This window comes from Chlorocebus sabaeus, chromosome 7 (assembly GCF_047675955.1).
Source record: "Chlorocebus sabaeus isolate Y175 chromosome 7, mChlSab1.0.hap1, whole genome shotgun sequence".
NCBI lineage: Eukaryota > Metazoa > Chordata > Mammalia > Primates > Cercopithecidae > Chlorocebus > Chlorocebus sabaeus.
This window is the reverse complement of record NC_132910.1, coordinates 98,681,702-98,696,800: the sequence shown is the minus strand read 5'-3', so window position 1 is coordinate 98,696,800 and position 15,099 is coordinate 98,681,702. Positions and strand designations below refer to the sequence as shown.

The window sequence follows — 15,099 nt, the reverse complement described above, 5'->3', positions numbered from 1 at the left end:
GAAAGATGTAAGGAGAACTGAGCCACCTTCAGAAGCAACTGGAGGCCAGAAGAGAATTTAGTAGAAAAGCAAAAATGAGTGCAATCTTATGTTTAACTTCTTTTTTAATTCTTAGTTTTGTACAAAAGGTAAGTATGAGAGAGTAAGGTCCCAAGAATTGAATAAATACAGCAAGTGTTGTCTGAGGCCAACTCAATGCCAGGTACAACGTGTGTCCTCAGAGATGCTTGGTCCTCTGCTCTAGGAGCTACAGGCAGGACTAGATTCTCAGCACTCATGTGAGAAACGTGACATATTCTTTCTTTTCTCAGTCAACCATAGCTTGGGCTACTCTATGAGATCGTGAATTAAATTTCCCCAACTGGCTTACTCAACCTCACAGCTGTCGTGATGGGTCTGTGCCCCAGGCAGGCTGGAGAGCTAGGGAGCTGAAGGGCCCCTAAGTCCAGACCAGGGATGGCCAATAGAAAGACAATGTGACCCACCTATGCAATTATATGTTTTCTAGTAGCCATACTAAATAAAGTACAAGGAACCAAGTCAAAATGATTTCAATCAGCAAAATGTTTTATCATTTTTCAACATGGGTTTACACTGATTATAAAAACATTTTTCAAAGATCTTAACGAGGGCCGGGCACGGTGGCTCACGCCTGTCATCCCAGCACTTTGGGAGGCCAAGGTGGGCGGATCATGAGGTCAGGAGATCGAGACCATCCTGGCTAACATAGTGAAACTCCGTCTCTACTAAAAATATGAAAAATTAGCCAGGCGTGGTGGCAGGCACCTGTAGTCCCATCTACTCTGAAGGCTGAGGCAGGAGAATGGCGTGAACCCAGGAGGCGGAGCTTGCAGTGAGCCGAGATCGCGCCACTGTACTCCAGCCTGGGCAACAGAATGAGACTCCGTCTCAAAAAAAAAAAAAGAAAGAAAAGAAAAAAATCTTAATGAGACAGTTTTTTTTATTCAGCCTTCAAAATCCAGTGTATTTAAATAAAAGTATCTCATTTTACATATACATATGTTATAACAGAAGCAGCGAGATCATAAAAATACTTTTTGGTTTTGATACTATAACCAAACGAAACCAAACAAAATACTGGCCCTCCTAAGGCTGCCTGATTGCAGATGAACAGTTTTATGATTTTTTTACACTAAGCTTCTAAGTGGGTATCTTCATCGTTTTATTCATTTTGAATAAATCACTGGTTTAATAAACGAAACTTTAGGAAAGACCTCTGAGTAAATGTGATAAATTAATCAAAATGAGATTTTATTTTCATGATCAAAAACTACTTGAAATTAGCTCCATTCATAAAAATTTCAGTCAAATATTTCATTTCAAAAGTTTTAGCCATAATCCTGTATCTTCTATCAACATCCATAAAACATATGACCTAATCTAGAATAAGCCAATATTTTGTCCATATTACTTTTTGAAACTCTTACGTTAAAATGATCTCCATTGTTTACGGTAATCTGTCTATGGCTTCAGAAAAAACTAATTTATGGCAGAATTAAATCAAAATCTGATTGAATTAAGGAGGATTAGAATGTGAACAAGGTGGGAAGGGACCCTCTGTATACAAGCTTCTTGTAAGTGAAGCTCACTTCACAATCGAGCTGTCAGTGGAAGCAGCTGGAGGACACGGGAGAGCCTAGTGGAGGAGACAAGTGGCCATGACAGAACAATTTAGAGAAGTACATGTGTTGTCTGTTTATCATATCTTGAAAAACCCATGTCCCTAAATTGTGAATCTGTCTGCTGCCTTCAATATTTCAGCTCAATTTTCAAGGAATCTGATGGGGAAGGTTCATTGTGCCTCTTCTGCTCTGTGGTCACTCTGAAGAATGCCAGCAGGCCCAATTACCAGCTGGGGAAGGCAGTTTCCAAATAAAGGAAGTGAAGCCCCAACTGAGAGCTATTCTACACCTGAATCAAAGGATGCTGATGTTCCAAGTGCATGTGATCTTGGATGGTGACACAGGAACAATCCATTTATCATTTTTGATGACCGAAGGCGTGTTTGTTGTGGACATTTCTAAAAGAATTACAGAGAATATGCTGAGAGATTCAAACACATCATCTGTATCCTGGCTCCCCTCAGTTCACCTCTGGCCACCATTACTGGGAGGCAGATGTGGGGGCAAGCAAAGAATAGATCTACGTGTTTGCTAACAATCTGTTAATTATACTAACAAGGGGCAATTCCACTGTCTTCAGAACTTGGCTTCCAGGCTCTAGGTTTGAGAAAAGAAGAGCTCCTCTCAGGCAGCACACTGTGCCTTTACCCTCTAGATAAGCCCCTGCAGCTATACCATGTAGAAATTTTCCTGGATGTGGATATTGGAATCACTTCCTTTTGCAACATCAGCAATGGATCCCATATCTTTACCATTCACTGAAGTTTCTGCTACAGAGCCACAGAAATTGCTCCTGTGAATCCAATTTATGATGTTCAGGCTTCCTGAGTATCTGTCCTGTGAATAATCTGGGCACTGCTAGATCTCCAGTTTATCCTGAGTCAAGGCAAATAAACTTTTGGCCCAAAAACAGTTAGAGAAAAATTACTTCGCGTTCAAAGTTAACAACTTTTTCTGGTTGGTGCAATCCATGGGACAAAGTTACAGGAGAAAAATATGGAACATTTCATAAGTCATACACACAAATTGAATAGATGGCTTAAGAAAAATTCCATTTAAATAGTAAGTATTGTCACAGTAGTCTTTGGGTTTATGTTTATGTTCCAATAAATATGTTCTAAGCAGTCAGATCAAAAACAGGAAGACACAAGATGAAACAGTAAGAAAAAGGCTAACGGCTTTAACCAAACCATATGAAATACTAGTTTTTAGATAATCATATTTAGAACATGAAAACAGTGATTAGAAGTAGTTCTTCAATTAGATCTCATTAAATGCTTCTGGTCATTAGTCATGTAGACTCAAGAAGTGTCCAGTAGTTGTTAATGCTATTTACCAACTATTTCTGTCTCTTTACCTGTTTTCCAAGCTCACTGTGGCCTTGATCCCTGGGATCAAGTGATCCTCCCGCCTCAGCCTCCTGATTAGCTGTCACCACAAGCACACAGTATAACCCTCAGCTAATTTTTAAAAATTTTTATAGAGACAGGGTCATGCTATGCTGCCCAGACTGGTCTTGAACTCTTGGGCTCAAGCAATCCTCCCACCTCAACCTCCCAAAGTGCTGGGATTATAGGTGTCAGCCAGTGGCACCAAGCTGTCCTCATCATTTTCAATAATAAGTTCTGACTGTCGATTCTTTTAAACTCTTATTTTTAGTCTATTACTCCACTGAAAGCAAAAGTTTCAGTAATGGAAGACCTTTGGGGGGAAAAATATTCAAAAAGAAAAATATATGCTTTTCGTCTCTTATTTTTAAATGAGAAAAGCTAACATAAAATGTGTAGACCTATTCAACATCTATATACTTATAAAAACATATTCAATACATCCAGATTCCAATATATATTTATGCCATTCAATGTACATAACACTCCATGAAACCACACATACCAATCAGAAAGCCTTCTAGATAGATCTGCATCCATTCAGGCAGAAATAAGTATGTATAAAACATGACCTTTTGGGAAAGAATTTATCCAAATTAATAAGCATGCAAATGACACAAAGTTCTACTTAAGAAACTCAGAAAAAAAGAAACATGAGTATTAAGAGAAAGATACTGAAATTGCAGGGTTTTTTTGGTTTTTTTTTTTTCTGAAATTCTTTCAAGGTACCAGGGTAAGAAACAAATTTGCCAGCTCAACTTCAGTGCAGACTGAAATGAATGAAAACCTGTCAGTGTGAATTGCCACTGTAAGAGAATGTGGGAAGAATGGCTTTCTGTGGCATTGGTTGTTGTTATTGATAGGCAAATCCCCAAATCATACAACAGCTCCTACTCTGCCGTTATCCGACACACTAATTTCACAGGTGGCAGTCCTGTCTTTGTAACAAAGACCTTGTTTGGAGAGAGAATGTGAAGGCAGTACTTTACCCCACTAAGGCATCCAAAGTCAGACTGTAATATAGAATATATGAGAGTGAATTAAATATTCCATTTATACATACTTCACTAGCTCTCTAAACAAAGAGAATGTCAACCTCCAGAAAAAGCCTGTTTTGCAATGTTTAGTATTTCATTTCTCTAAAGTCTGCTGGAATGGCTGCATAGCAAAAGGGCCCAATTTTTGCTTAGAGACTTTAAAAAAAATGTTTTGGGCTATTGGTCAGTGGAGGAGTTAGCTTTCCTTAAATTTAAACTGGAAAAACAACCCAAATATTTATCAATAGGTGAATGGATAAACAAATTGTGGTATATCCATATAATGGAATATTACCAGGCAATAAACAGAAATTTATAGAGCTAAGTATCCACCCAATTGATGAATCTCAAAAGCATTACACACACAACGCCAGAGTAAAAGACTACAAACTGCATGATTCCATTTGTACAAAAATGCTGAAAATGTTTTTAAAAAAAAAAAGGGGGGGGGGCAGAACATGTGTGATAAAAAGTAGCTCAGGGACAGGCATGGTGGCTCATGTCTGTAATATCAGCACTTTGGGAGGCCCAGGAAGCAGGAGGACTGCTTGAGCCCAGGAATTTGAGGCTGCAGTGAGCTATGACTGCACCACTACACTCCAGCCTGGGTGACACAGTGAGACCCTGTCTTAAAAAAAAACAAAATAAAAAAGCAACGCAGCAAATACAGGAAAGGAGGGAGGCAGGGGCCAGAAAAGAACTCAGTGGGGGAAACAAATTTTCTATGTATGTAATAGTATCACAACTGTGTATGTTTTCAAAACTCTTCCATTTGTACAATTAAAACCAGTGAATTTTACTGTCTGCAAATTATACCTCAATAAAGCAGATTTTTTTTTTTTTTTTTTTGAGATGGAATCTCGCTCTATCACCCAGGTTCCAGCCTCGATTTCGGCTCACTGCAACCTCTGTCTCCCAGGTTCAACCAATTCTCCTGCCTCAGCCTCCCAAGTAGCCGGAATTACAGGTGTGTGCATCACGCCCAGTTAATTTTTGTATTTTTAGTAGAGATGGGGTTTCACCATCTTCACCAGGATGGTCTCCAACTCCCAGCCTCAGGTGATCTGCCTACCTCAACCTCCCAAAGTGCTGGGATTACAGGCATGAGCCACCACATCTGGCAAGCTGATTGTTTTGAATAGGGACCCACACAACAATGGAGGGCGGAGAGTATCTTCAGAGTGCTTCAACAAAAAGTGATTACGATCAGTTGTACATCACTGCTGATTCTTCTAAGGATTCTTATGGGCTGAACTGTATCCCCCTAAAATTTTTATGTTGAAGCCCTAACCACCAGTTTCTCAGAATGGGACTGTGTTTAGAGATGGGAGCTTTAAAGATGTAAGTAAGTTAAAAGGCAGCCTTTAGGGTGGGCCCCGATCTAATAGGCCCTTGTAAGAAGAAGAAACTTCGACACGTAAAAGAGACACCAAGGACATGGGTGCACAGAAAAAAAGGCAATCTAAGGACACAGCGGGAAGGTGACCACCTGCAAGCCAAGAGAGGAGGCCTCAGAAGAAATCTAGAATTTGACACCTTGATCTTGAACTTCCAGCCTTCAGAACCATGAGAAAATAAATTTCTATTATTTAAGCCACCCAATTTGTACTATCTTGCTATGGCAGATCTAACAGACTAAGACACTTCTCATTTCAACACTGACCTCATGTTTTAATACAGGAAAGAAATATGTAAATAAAAAGGAAAATCCCTCATTGTCATAGTAAATGAATAACTGACCCTTCTGATACTCAGAATGAGCATTTTGTGTTAGCACATTTCATTTTGTAACACTTAAATGCAAGAAGTATTTTAATGACTTTTAGATTTTACATACCTATAGCCTCTCATGAATGAAATGATTCATATTACCTCGTGTTTCAACAGCACTGATGCATTTTCTGATAATTGTGAACCCCAACTTATCCAACTGTGCACCTACAAGAAACAGTTTAAAACATTAAGTGTACCATTATTATCACATTTCTCTTCCTTTTAAAAATAGGAAAAAAATTTTAAATCCAAACTAATTTTTAGATTACTATTAAAAAGCTAAAGGCAGATGGGCACAGGGGCTCACACTTGTAATCTCACCACCTTGGGAGGCCACGGGAGAATGATCACTTGAGCCTGGGAGCACCTGACTTGCCTGGGGAACATGGCTATGCCCTACCTCTACTAAAGATGTTTTTAAATTAGTCAAATTTAATGACAGGTGCCTGTAGTCCCAGCTGCTCAGGAGGCTGGAGGAGGATAGCTTCAGCCCAGAAGGTAGAGGCTGCAGTGAGTCATGATCATGCCACTGCACTAGGTGACAGAGCAACACGCTGTCTCAAAAAAAAAAAAAAAAAGCTTAAAGCTGTGTGTGTGTGTGTATATATTTATTTAAAAAATATATATATATATATATATATATATATATATATATATTTTTTTTTTTGAGATGGAGTCTCACTTTGTCACCCAAGCTAGAGTGCTGTGGCACAATCTCAGCTCACTGCAACCTCCACCTCCCAGGTTCAAGCAATTCTTCCACCTCAGCCTCCCAAGTAGCTGTGATTACAGGTGCCCACCACCATGCCCAGCTAATTTTTTGTATTTCTAGTAGAGATGAGGTTGCACCATGTTGGCCAGGCTGGTCTTGAACTCCTGACCTCAGGTGATCCGACCACCTTGGCCTCCCAAAGTGCTGGGATTACAGGTGTGAGCCACCGTGCCTGGAAGGAATTTCATATATTTAGAGCACTTGCTGGAATATCAGGATATCTATTTACCAATAATATATAAATTTGTAATGTAAAATAATTTTAAAATAAATATAATTCATTTTAAAAGTCAAAAAAAAGTGATATAAATCTCTAAGGGAAGCTATCTAGACACAGTTAAGATATATTTTGCCAAAAATTCCAACAGCAGCTTAGTTAAAGAAAACTATATATATATGTGTGTGTGTGTGTATATATATATATATATGAATGAATGTTCTTAAATTACTTGAGAATCTAAGAACACTATCCTTTAAAAAAAAAAAAAACCTAAGAGGAAAAATTTTAAGAAAAGCTTTTTAAAAATATTTGGGCAATGAGTTTGAATTAAAATTTTGATATTTTACACCATGCTCCAAGCTTTTAAAATAATATTTTATTATTTTCATAATAAATTTAAAACAGATGATTCATATGGCAGAACAGACTATTTTGGAAATATAATTTTTATACTTTTTCTAATATAGATGCTTATCTATGATTAGGCTGGCATATCTGTATATCCTAATGAATGACAATTCTTGTTTCAAAAATTAAGTTAAGAGGCCGGGCGCAGTGGCTCATGCCTGTAATCCCAGTATTTTGGGAGGCCGATGTGGGCGGATCACGAAGTCAGGAGATACAGACCATCCTAGCTGACACAGTGAAACCCCATCTCTACTAAAAATACAATAAATTAGCTGGGCGTGGTGGGGGGGCGCCTGTAGTTCCAGCTACTCTGGAGGCTGAGGCAGGAGAATAGCGTGAACCTGGGAGGCAGAGCTTGCAGTGAGCTGAGATCGCGTCACTGCACTCCAGCCTGGGTGACAGAGCGAGACTCCATCTCCAAAAAAATATATATATATTAAGAAAAGTACCCTTAGCCACTGCATTTAGAACCTAGAGAACAGTAACATTAATCCTTGGCTCTCGGAAGGGTTACAAGAACAATCCATGAATATAAACTTCATACATAACCCATAATGCTAAGCTTGAAAAGAATTTAAATGAATTGGCCAGTGGTTTTCTGCTCAAGAATCCACTATTCACAAATCTTTATAAAATAGAGTATTTATTTCTGCTTAGCAAAACTATGTTTTCTTAAAAATATATGTTTTAATGTCTCTGTAATAAGAAGAGAAAAAAGAGAAAGGAAGGAAAGAGAAAGGGGAGAGGAGGGAATGAGAGAAAGGAAAGGAAAGGGAGGAGGAGGAGGGAGGAAGGAAGAAAGGTGTCAGAAGAAGAAAGAAACAAAGGAGAGAGGGAGAAGGCAAGAAGGAAGAGGGGTAAGAAGGTGCCTCAGGGGATGTGCTGCTCGTGGCATCCTGTCAGTCGCCAGTGCCAGGGTACAAGAGTTGTCTTTTATTCAAACACTGGCTCAAGTGATCATAATTATATTGGAATCCTATGTTACATAACCACAGTGTTTACAAACTGTGGACATTTGATAGATGTAGCTTAATTTCCCCAAATATGTCAAAAGTAAATTCATCAGGAACCCAGCAGATCTGATCACATTTTTATGTCAGTTTAAAAAAAAAAAAAAAAATTCAAGGGTACAGAGCTGGGCATGTTTCGTTTTCTTCAAGTACAGACGGTGAGTGGCATGTGTAGGTCGTTGTCCTCGAATATTTGAATATATTTAGTTGTTGTTGCTATTGTCCAAGGTGCACTGATAAACTATTTGCATAGCCTGCAGTCCAACACCATAAAGATAAAGCATATCAAGGGTAGGAAAGAGGGCCTGGTTATAAACAGCTCCTACCCACAGGAGTTAACAACTCAGACAGGAAGTTCAAGGTTGCATACTTGAAACTCTTGTGTGATTGTTACATAACAATCAAAGTGAATAAACATAAAAGTGAAATGTAGAGAAAGTTTTTGTTTGTTTGTTTGTTTGTTTTTAAAAAAAAAAAGAGAAACACTCATAGGCCAGGCAAGGTGACTCACACCTGTAATCTCAGCACTTTGGAAGGCAGAGGTAGGAGGATCACTTGACGCCAGGAGTTTAATGAGACCAGCCTGGACAACATAGCAAGATCCTGCCTCAACAAAACAATTTAAAAATAAAAAAAAAATTGGCCGGGTATGGTGGTACACGCCTGTAGTCCCAGCTACTCAGGAGACTGAAGTGGGAGGATCGCTTGAGCCCAGGAGGTTGAAGCTGCAAGGATCAAAGATCATGCCACTGCACTGCAGCCTGGGTGACAAAGCAAGACTTTGTATCAAAAGAAGAAAAGAAAAGCCCACAGATGGGAAAGATCAACAAGGGCTACAGTAGTCCAAGAAATGTTGAGGAGGTCCCCGTTGAGTAAAACAGAATACATGCAATATAGGACTATCACATGTAATAGCCCTCTATATAATAGAGGGTGCAGAGAAGTAAGCTCCCAGCAACAGCTTGACATCCATAATGTACACAAAGTAATAGAAAAGGATGATACAATCATTTTTATAAATGAGCACTTACTTCCTTCTGGTCTTGGGATGATGGCTGTATTAAAACTATGGGACAGCTAATAAAAGAGAGAATGGAAAAACAGTGTTTTTTAAATCAAATCAGCAAAAACTATTCAAGTAGGCACACTGAGGACCACACAAAAAAATGCACACACATTTTCATAAGCTTGATATCGGTTAACGTGACAGAATAAGAAATTGGTCTTCATCCCCACTTCCTGACACAGAGCTTCTAAACTCTTGGAATTTCCTGAGTAATAAGAATGTCTTTTGTTATTCATAACAAGATCCTTTTGGTCACATGTGAGTTTATGATAATGAGGTGACTTCTGATAGAGGCCCTGGATAGTCCATCTCAGATGGAGCTGAATACCACAAAGACCCAGTGATATTTCTTTCAGCACTACCCACCAATCTCTTCGAGAGTGAGCTGGAGACTGGGTTCTGAAACAACAATGAGCTCTGATAACTTCCGCGTTGGTGAACATGAGAAGTGCTGGGAGGTTGGTGCAGCCACCTCAATCTCACTTCAGACTTTGTCCTACACATCTCTTCCACTGGGCCATTCCAGAGTTGTAACATTTATAATATACTACTAAATATAAGTAAAGTATTTCTCTGAGTTCTGGGAGCTAATCTGGCAAATTATTAAACTGATGAAGGGTTCATGGGAACCCTCAATTTATAGCCAGTTAGCCAGAAGTATGGGAGGGTCCAGACTTGTGCTGGGCATCTGAAGTCGGGCAGTCTTGTGGGAGTGAGCTCTAAATATGTGGGATCCAACACTAACTTCAGGCAGACAGTGCACTGTGTTTTCTCAGTTAATAACACACTATCATATGCTCAGATGCAAAGATAAATAGCAAAAAGGAACATCTCTGAGACCACTTTTCTCTCCTGGAGGAATACTAAATAAGCAAAAATAAGATAAAGGGGGCAGGGTCCTCAAGGGACTTATTGAAGGTTTGTGTATACTTGAAATACTCAGCTGTACAGCTATAGAGTGATAAAGAAACTGCTGTATTCTAACCATTAAGACAGAGCTCATGTTTTCACCACTATTTCTAAAAATCAGTGTTTACCTAAACAGATAACTCCTGCCCATAATTTAGGTAACTACAACAGAAACAGCATGATGATAATTCTAGGCAAGTTTTAAGAACTGTAAGGCTGGCGAATTATTTGCAAGGCTTACAACACCCAACAAAAATATGCAGTCCCTTCAGTGTCGCCATATAAATACAGAGCTGAATATTGTTTTTCTGCAGTCTTGCCTTTGTCTGTGTATCTCTGAGTTAATCACTTGGCTCCTGACTAAAAGAGAGGTTATATACGTCTTCAAGGTTATGCTGACATTGGCAACAGTCTCATTTCTCAATGACTTAGTCCTTCTGCTATGCAAACTCACTTTTCAAAGTACCACTATTTTTTTTTTCTGTATTTTAAAGGATGCAAATCCAATATACTTCCTGCATCTCTGGAGAGATACATTCTAGTGAGTGTGCTGTCTTTACTAAAGAAGATGAGTATAACCTGTTTTGCAGTCTCAGTAACCACAAACACTGAAAATACTCTTGATTCACAGCTAAAAATTTCAATGACAAATTAAGAATAAATAGAAATAAGGCCGGGTGTGGTGGCTCACACCTGTAATCCCAACACTTTGGGAGGCCAAAGTGGGTGGATCATTTGAGGTCAGGAGTTCAAGAACAGCCTGGCCAACATGGTGAAATCCCGTCTCTACTAAAAATTACAAAAATTAGTTGGGCATGGTGGTACACGCCTGTAATCTCAGCTACTTGGGAGACTGAAGCAGGAGAATCGCTTGAACCCAGGAGGCAAAGGTTGCACTGAGCCAAGGTCATGCCACTGCACTCCAGACTGGGCAACAGAGCGAGATTCCATCAATCAATCAATCAAACTAAAACTACAGAGGCTCAATGCATTCCAAATATGGTAAAAAGACACCCAAATCTGATCAAGACTTTTTTTTTTTTTTTTTTTTTTTTTTTTGGTGTAAGAGTGATACATTCCCCAATATAGAATCAATTTTTATACTATGTTAATTTGGGTTTTCATTTTCCAAGTACTTCAAGATTGCCACACGCATTGCTGATCAGCCTCCTTGCTCTCGTTTCCTATACACCCACCAATGCGCTATTACCACGAGATAACATTAGCTTTTGCCCATTTCATAAGCTCTATTCTGAATCTGTTTCTGCTCTAGATGATACCTCCTCTACTTTCAAACCATGCTCTTTCTGGGTTTTTTTGTCCTCAACACTGCTGAACTGGCAAATGCTTTCCAGATAAGCCTGCCTGGTACCTGCAATGGCAGTTTATTTAGAGTCATACATAATACTTTAAGTCGAGTTTATTTAAATTGGTTCTGTGGTGTTTTCTATCATTATCCTCACTAAATCCCCAATACATGACGTGCCAAATTCTCAACTCTCAAAAGCCACTAGTCCACCAAAATGAAAGTAGTGCTTCAATAGTGGCCAACAGACTGAATCCTGGTGCCTCTGGATCTATACCACTACCTTCAATGTATTCCTCAAAGCACTCTGAATACAGAGGCCCATTCACTAAGGCTACATAATACTATATTCTGTAAACCACTAGATGAAAGTTTAAATTGTTATATCAAGCAAAATAATTACAGCAGTCACTTATAATATTGCCTGGTCTCACATTTCCTGTTCCATCTCCACTGAGATCAAAATGCATTGCAGACATTTATTGTGTTCATCACCCAAAGTACTGTCAAGTAGGAAAGATGAAATTGAGAATTTAGATGACTTCCTCAAGCAAAGCAAATCAGAGTGGCAAGTCAAGAAAATACAGAAATAAACACTCATGATACGCCAGTCTTATATGTACTGCTGCTTGCCCAAGCCAAGTTACTAGAATGTTGAATGCTTCCAAGATGATTTTTGGAATACCTGTTTCAGCAGGGAACTTTTCTCAAACACTACACAAAAATAACATAAAAAAGAAAGCAAGTCAACTGTAAAGGCTTTGAAATAAAACTCAACCATTGATTATTCTTACAGCTTCCTTTCCACCCAGAGCTTCCAACCACTGCTTCCTTTCCTCTTCGGAAAATGCCTGCATGGTCAAGGAAACGCCAGGTCTGAAAGACACCAGTAACAGATCAGGTTACCCCGTGGCCACTAAAAGGCAAGTTTTTCCTAAGATTTAACTGTGGTTTTTGTTTTTATTTCTTTCTTTATTTTTTTTTTACTTTTAACTGTGGTAAAATACATGTAACCTAAAGTTTATCATCTTAACCATTTTTAAGTGTAGAGTTCAGTGGCATTAAATATGTTCACAATGTTACATAACCATCACCACCATCCATTAACAGAACTTTTTTCATCTTGCAAAACTGAAACTCTGTACCCGTTGAACAGTAACTTTCAATTACTAAACAAAAGCCTAATATTCCATTGTGTGTGTATATACCACATTTTTCTTATCCATTCACAACATCCGGAGACACCTGGGTTCCTTCCACCTTTTGCCGGTTGCGAACAGTGCTGCTATGAACATGGATGTACAAATATCTGTTTAGGCCCCTGCTTTCAATTCTTTTGGGTATATATCAAGAAATGGAATTATTGGGTCACATGGAATATACATATGAATATACAAATGGCAGAGAAGCATTAAGAAAAGATGTACGCTATCAGATGTCATCAAGGAAAGGCAAATTAAAATGAAATACAACACACTCATTAGAATAGCCAAAATCCAAAACACTGACACCACCAAATGTTGAAGAGGATGTGGAGCAACAGGCACTCTTATTCACTGCTGGTGGCAATGCAAAATGGTACACTTTCAAAGTCTGGTAGTTTCTTACAAAAGTAAAAATACTCTTACTGTAGGACACAGTAGTCACATTCCTTGGTAGTTACCTAAAGGAGTTGAAAACTATGTCTACACAAGAACCTGCACATGGATGTTTATTCACAACTACCAAATTTTGTTTGACTCACAACTGCCAAAACTTTGAAGGAGCCAAGATGTCCTCACTAGGTGAATGAATAAAACTGTAGTACATCCTGACGATGGAGTATCACTCAGTGCTAAAAAGAAATGAGCTACTGAGCCATGAAAAGACATGGAGGGAGCTTAAATGTATGCTACTCAGTGAAAGAAGCCTATCTGAAAAGTCTACATACTTTGTGATTCAAGTAGATGACACTCTGGAAAAGGTCAAACTACAGAAACAGTAAAAAGATCACTGGTTACCAGGGACTGGAGGGAAAGGGATGAACAGGTGGAGCACAAGCTTTTTAGGGCAGTGAAATCTTCTGTATGACACTAGAATGGTGGATACATTCAGTATACATTTGGGCAAACCCACAGAATGTACAACCCAAGAGTGAGCCCTAATGTAAACTATGAATTTTGGGTGATTATGGTATGTCAAGGCAGATTCCTCAATTCTAACAAATGCAGCATTCTGGTGGGGGTGTTGATGATGGGGAAGGCTATGCATGCGTGGGAGTCGGGGGGAATAAGGAAAGTCTCTATCTTCCTCTTTTGACTGTGAACTGAAAACTACTCTTTAAAAAGTTGTCTCTCAGAAAAGTTTTTTTTAATTGCAGAGTTGTCCTCTAAGCCAAGAAGGTGCATAGGAGACCAAAAGCACACTCTGGAGGAGTTAAGATCAGCCTCCTCACTGGCACCATGAGCCTGCTGGAGACTGGCACAACAGAAAGCTGCAGAGGCAGGCTGGAGTCCAGCCACACAGGGCCTCCCTGGCCATGTGGGATGCTTTGGCTCTGTGTCCCCACCCAAATCTCATGTAGCATTTGCAATTCCCAAAGTTGGAGCAGGGGCCTGGTGGGAGGTGACAGGATCATAGGAGTAGACTTCCCCCTTCTTGTTTACATGATAGAGTTCTCACAAGATCTGGTTGTTGGAAAATATATAGCACCCCCCACTCCCCGCCACCCCTCTTCCTCCTGATCTGGCCATGTAAGATATGCCGGCTTCCCCTTTGCCTTCTGCCATGATTGTAAGTTTCCTGAGGCCTCCCAACCCATGCCTCCTGTTTCTGTACACCCTGCAAAACTAAGTCAGTTAAACCTCCCTTCCCCTTCCCTTCTTTATTTTTGAGATGGAGTTTCGCTCTGTCTCCCAGACTGGAGAACAGTGGCGCAATCTCGGCTTACTGCAACCTCCGCCTCCCAGGTTCAAGCAATTCTCCTACCTCAGTGTCTGAGTAACTGGGATTACAGGTGCCCAGCCACTACGCCCAGCTAGTTTTTCTATTTTTAGTAGAAACGCGTTTCTCCATGTTGGCCAGGCTGGTCTCAAACTCCTGACCAGGTCACTCCTGACAAGGTGACCGGCCTGCCTAGGCCTCCTAAAGTGCTGGGATTACAGGCTTGAGCCACCACACCCAGCCTAAACGTCTTTTCTTTATAAAATGCCCAATCTCAGGCAGTTCTTGTAGCAGTGTGAGAATGAACAAATACACCATGCTAAGGATTTAATTTATCCTAAGTGCCACTAAAGGTTTTTAGTAGGGGAATAGCCAGATCAGGTTAAAACTGTACATGAACAGTCTGGTTGCTGGGTGGAGAATGGACTGAAGATAGGCAAGACTTGACTGTAAAAAAAATATTAAAAGACTAAAAGGATGATACAGAATGGCAATAATGAAAAAAGAAACAATGAATGGGCTCAGGAAATATTCCAGAAGTGCTTCTACATGCCATGGGCAACAAAATGATAAGTATGAAAGCTGTTGCTCCAAGAATAAGAAATAGAAGACAGGTCAACTACAATACATCATCAGTAACTAGTA

The 15,099-nt window shown here is 39.6% G+C and overlaps 1 protein-coding gene across 4 annotated transcripts in view; it reads right to left on the bottom strand.

The window, feature by feature from the left end:
- ARHGAP10 (Rho GTPase activating protein 10) overlaps positions 1–15,099 on the bottom strand; it is a 335,394-nt gene that overhangs the window by 150,056 nt on the left and 170,239 nt on the right. For all 4 annotated transcript variants that reach the window (XM_007999938.3, XM_073017668.1, XM_073017667.1 and 1 more), the window contains 3 exons: positions 12,327–12,408; positions 9,283–9,328; positions 5,941–6,006 (listed from right to left, as the gene is read on the bottom strand). In XM_007999938.3, coding sequence (XP_007998129.1) covers positions 5,941–6,006; positions 9,283–9,328; positions 12,327–12,408 — 194 coding nt within the window. The remainder of the gene's footprint in view (positions 1–5,940; positions 6,007–9,282; positions 9,329–12,326; positions 12,409–15,099) is intronic.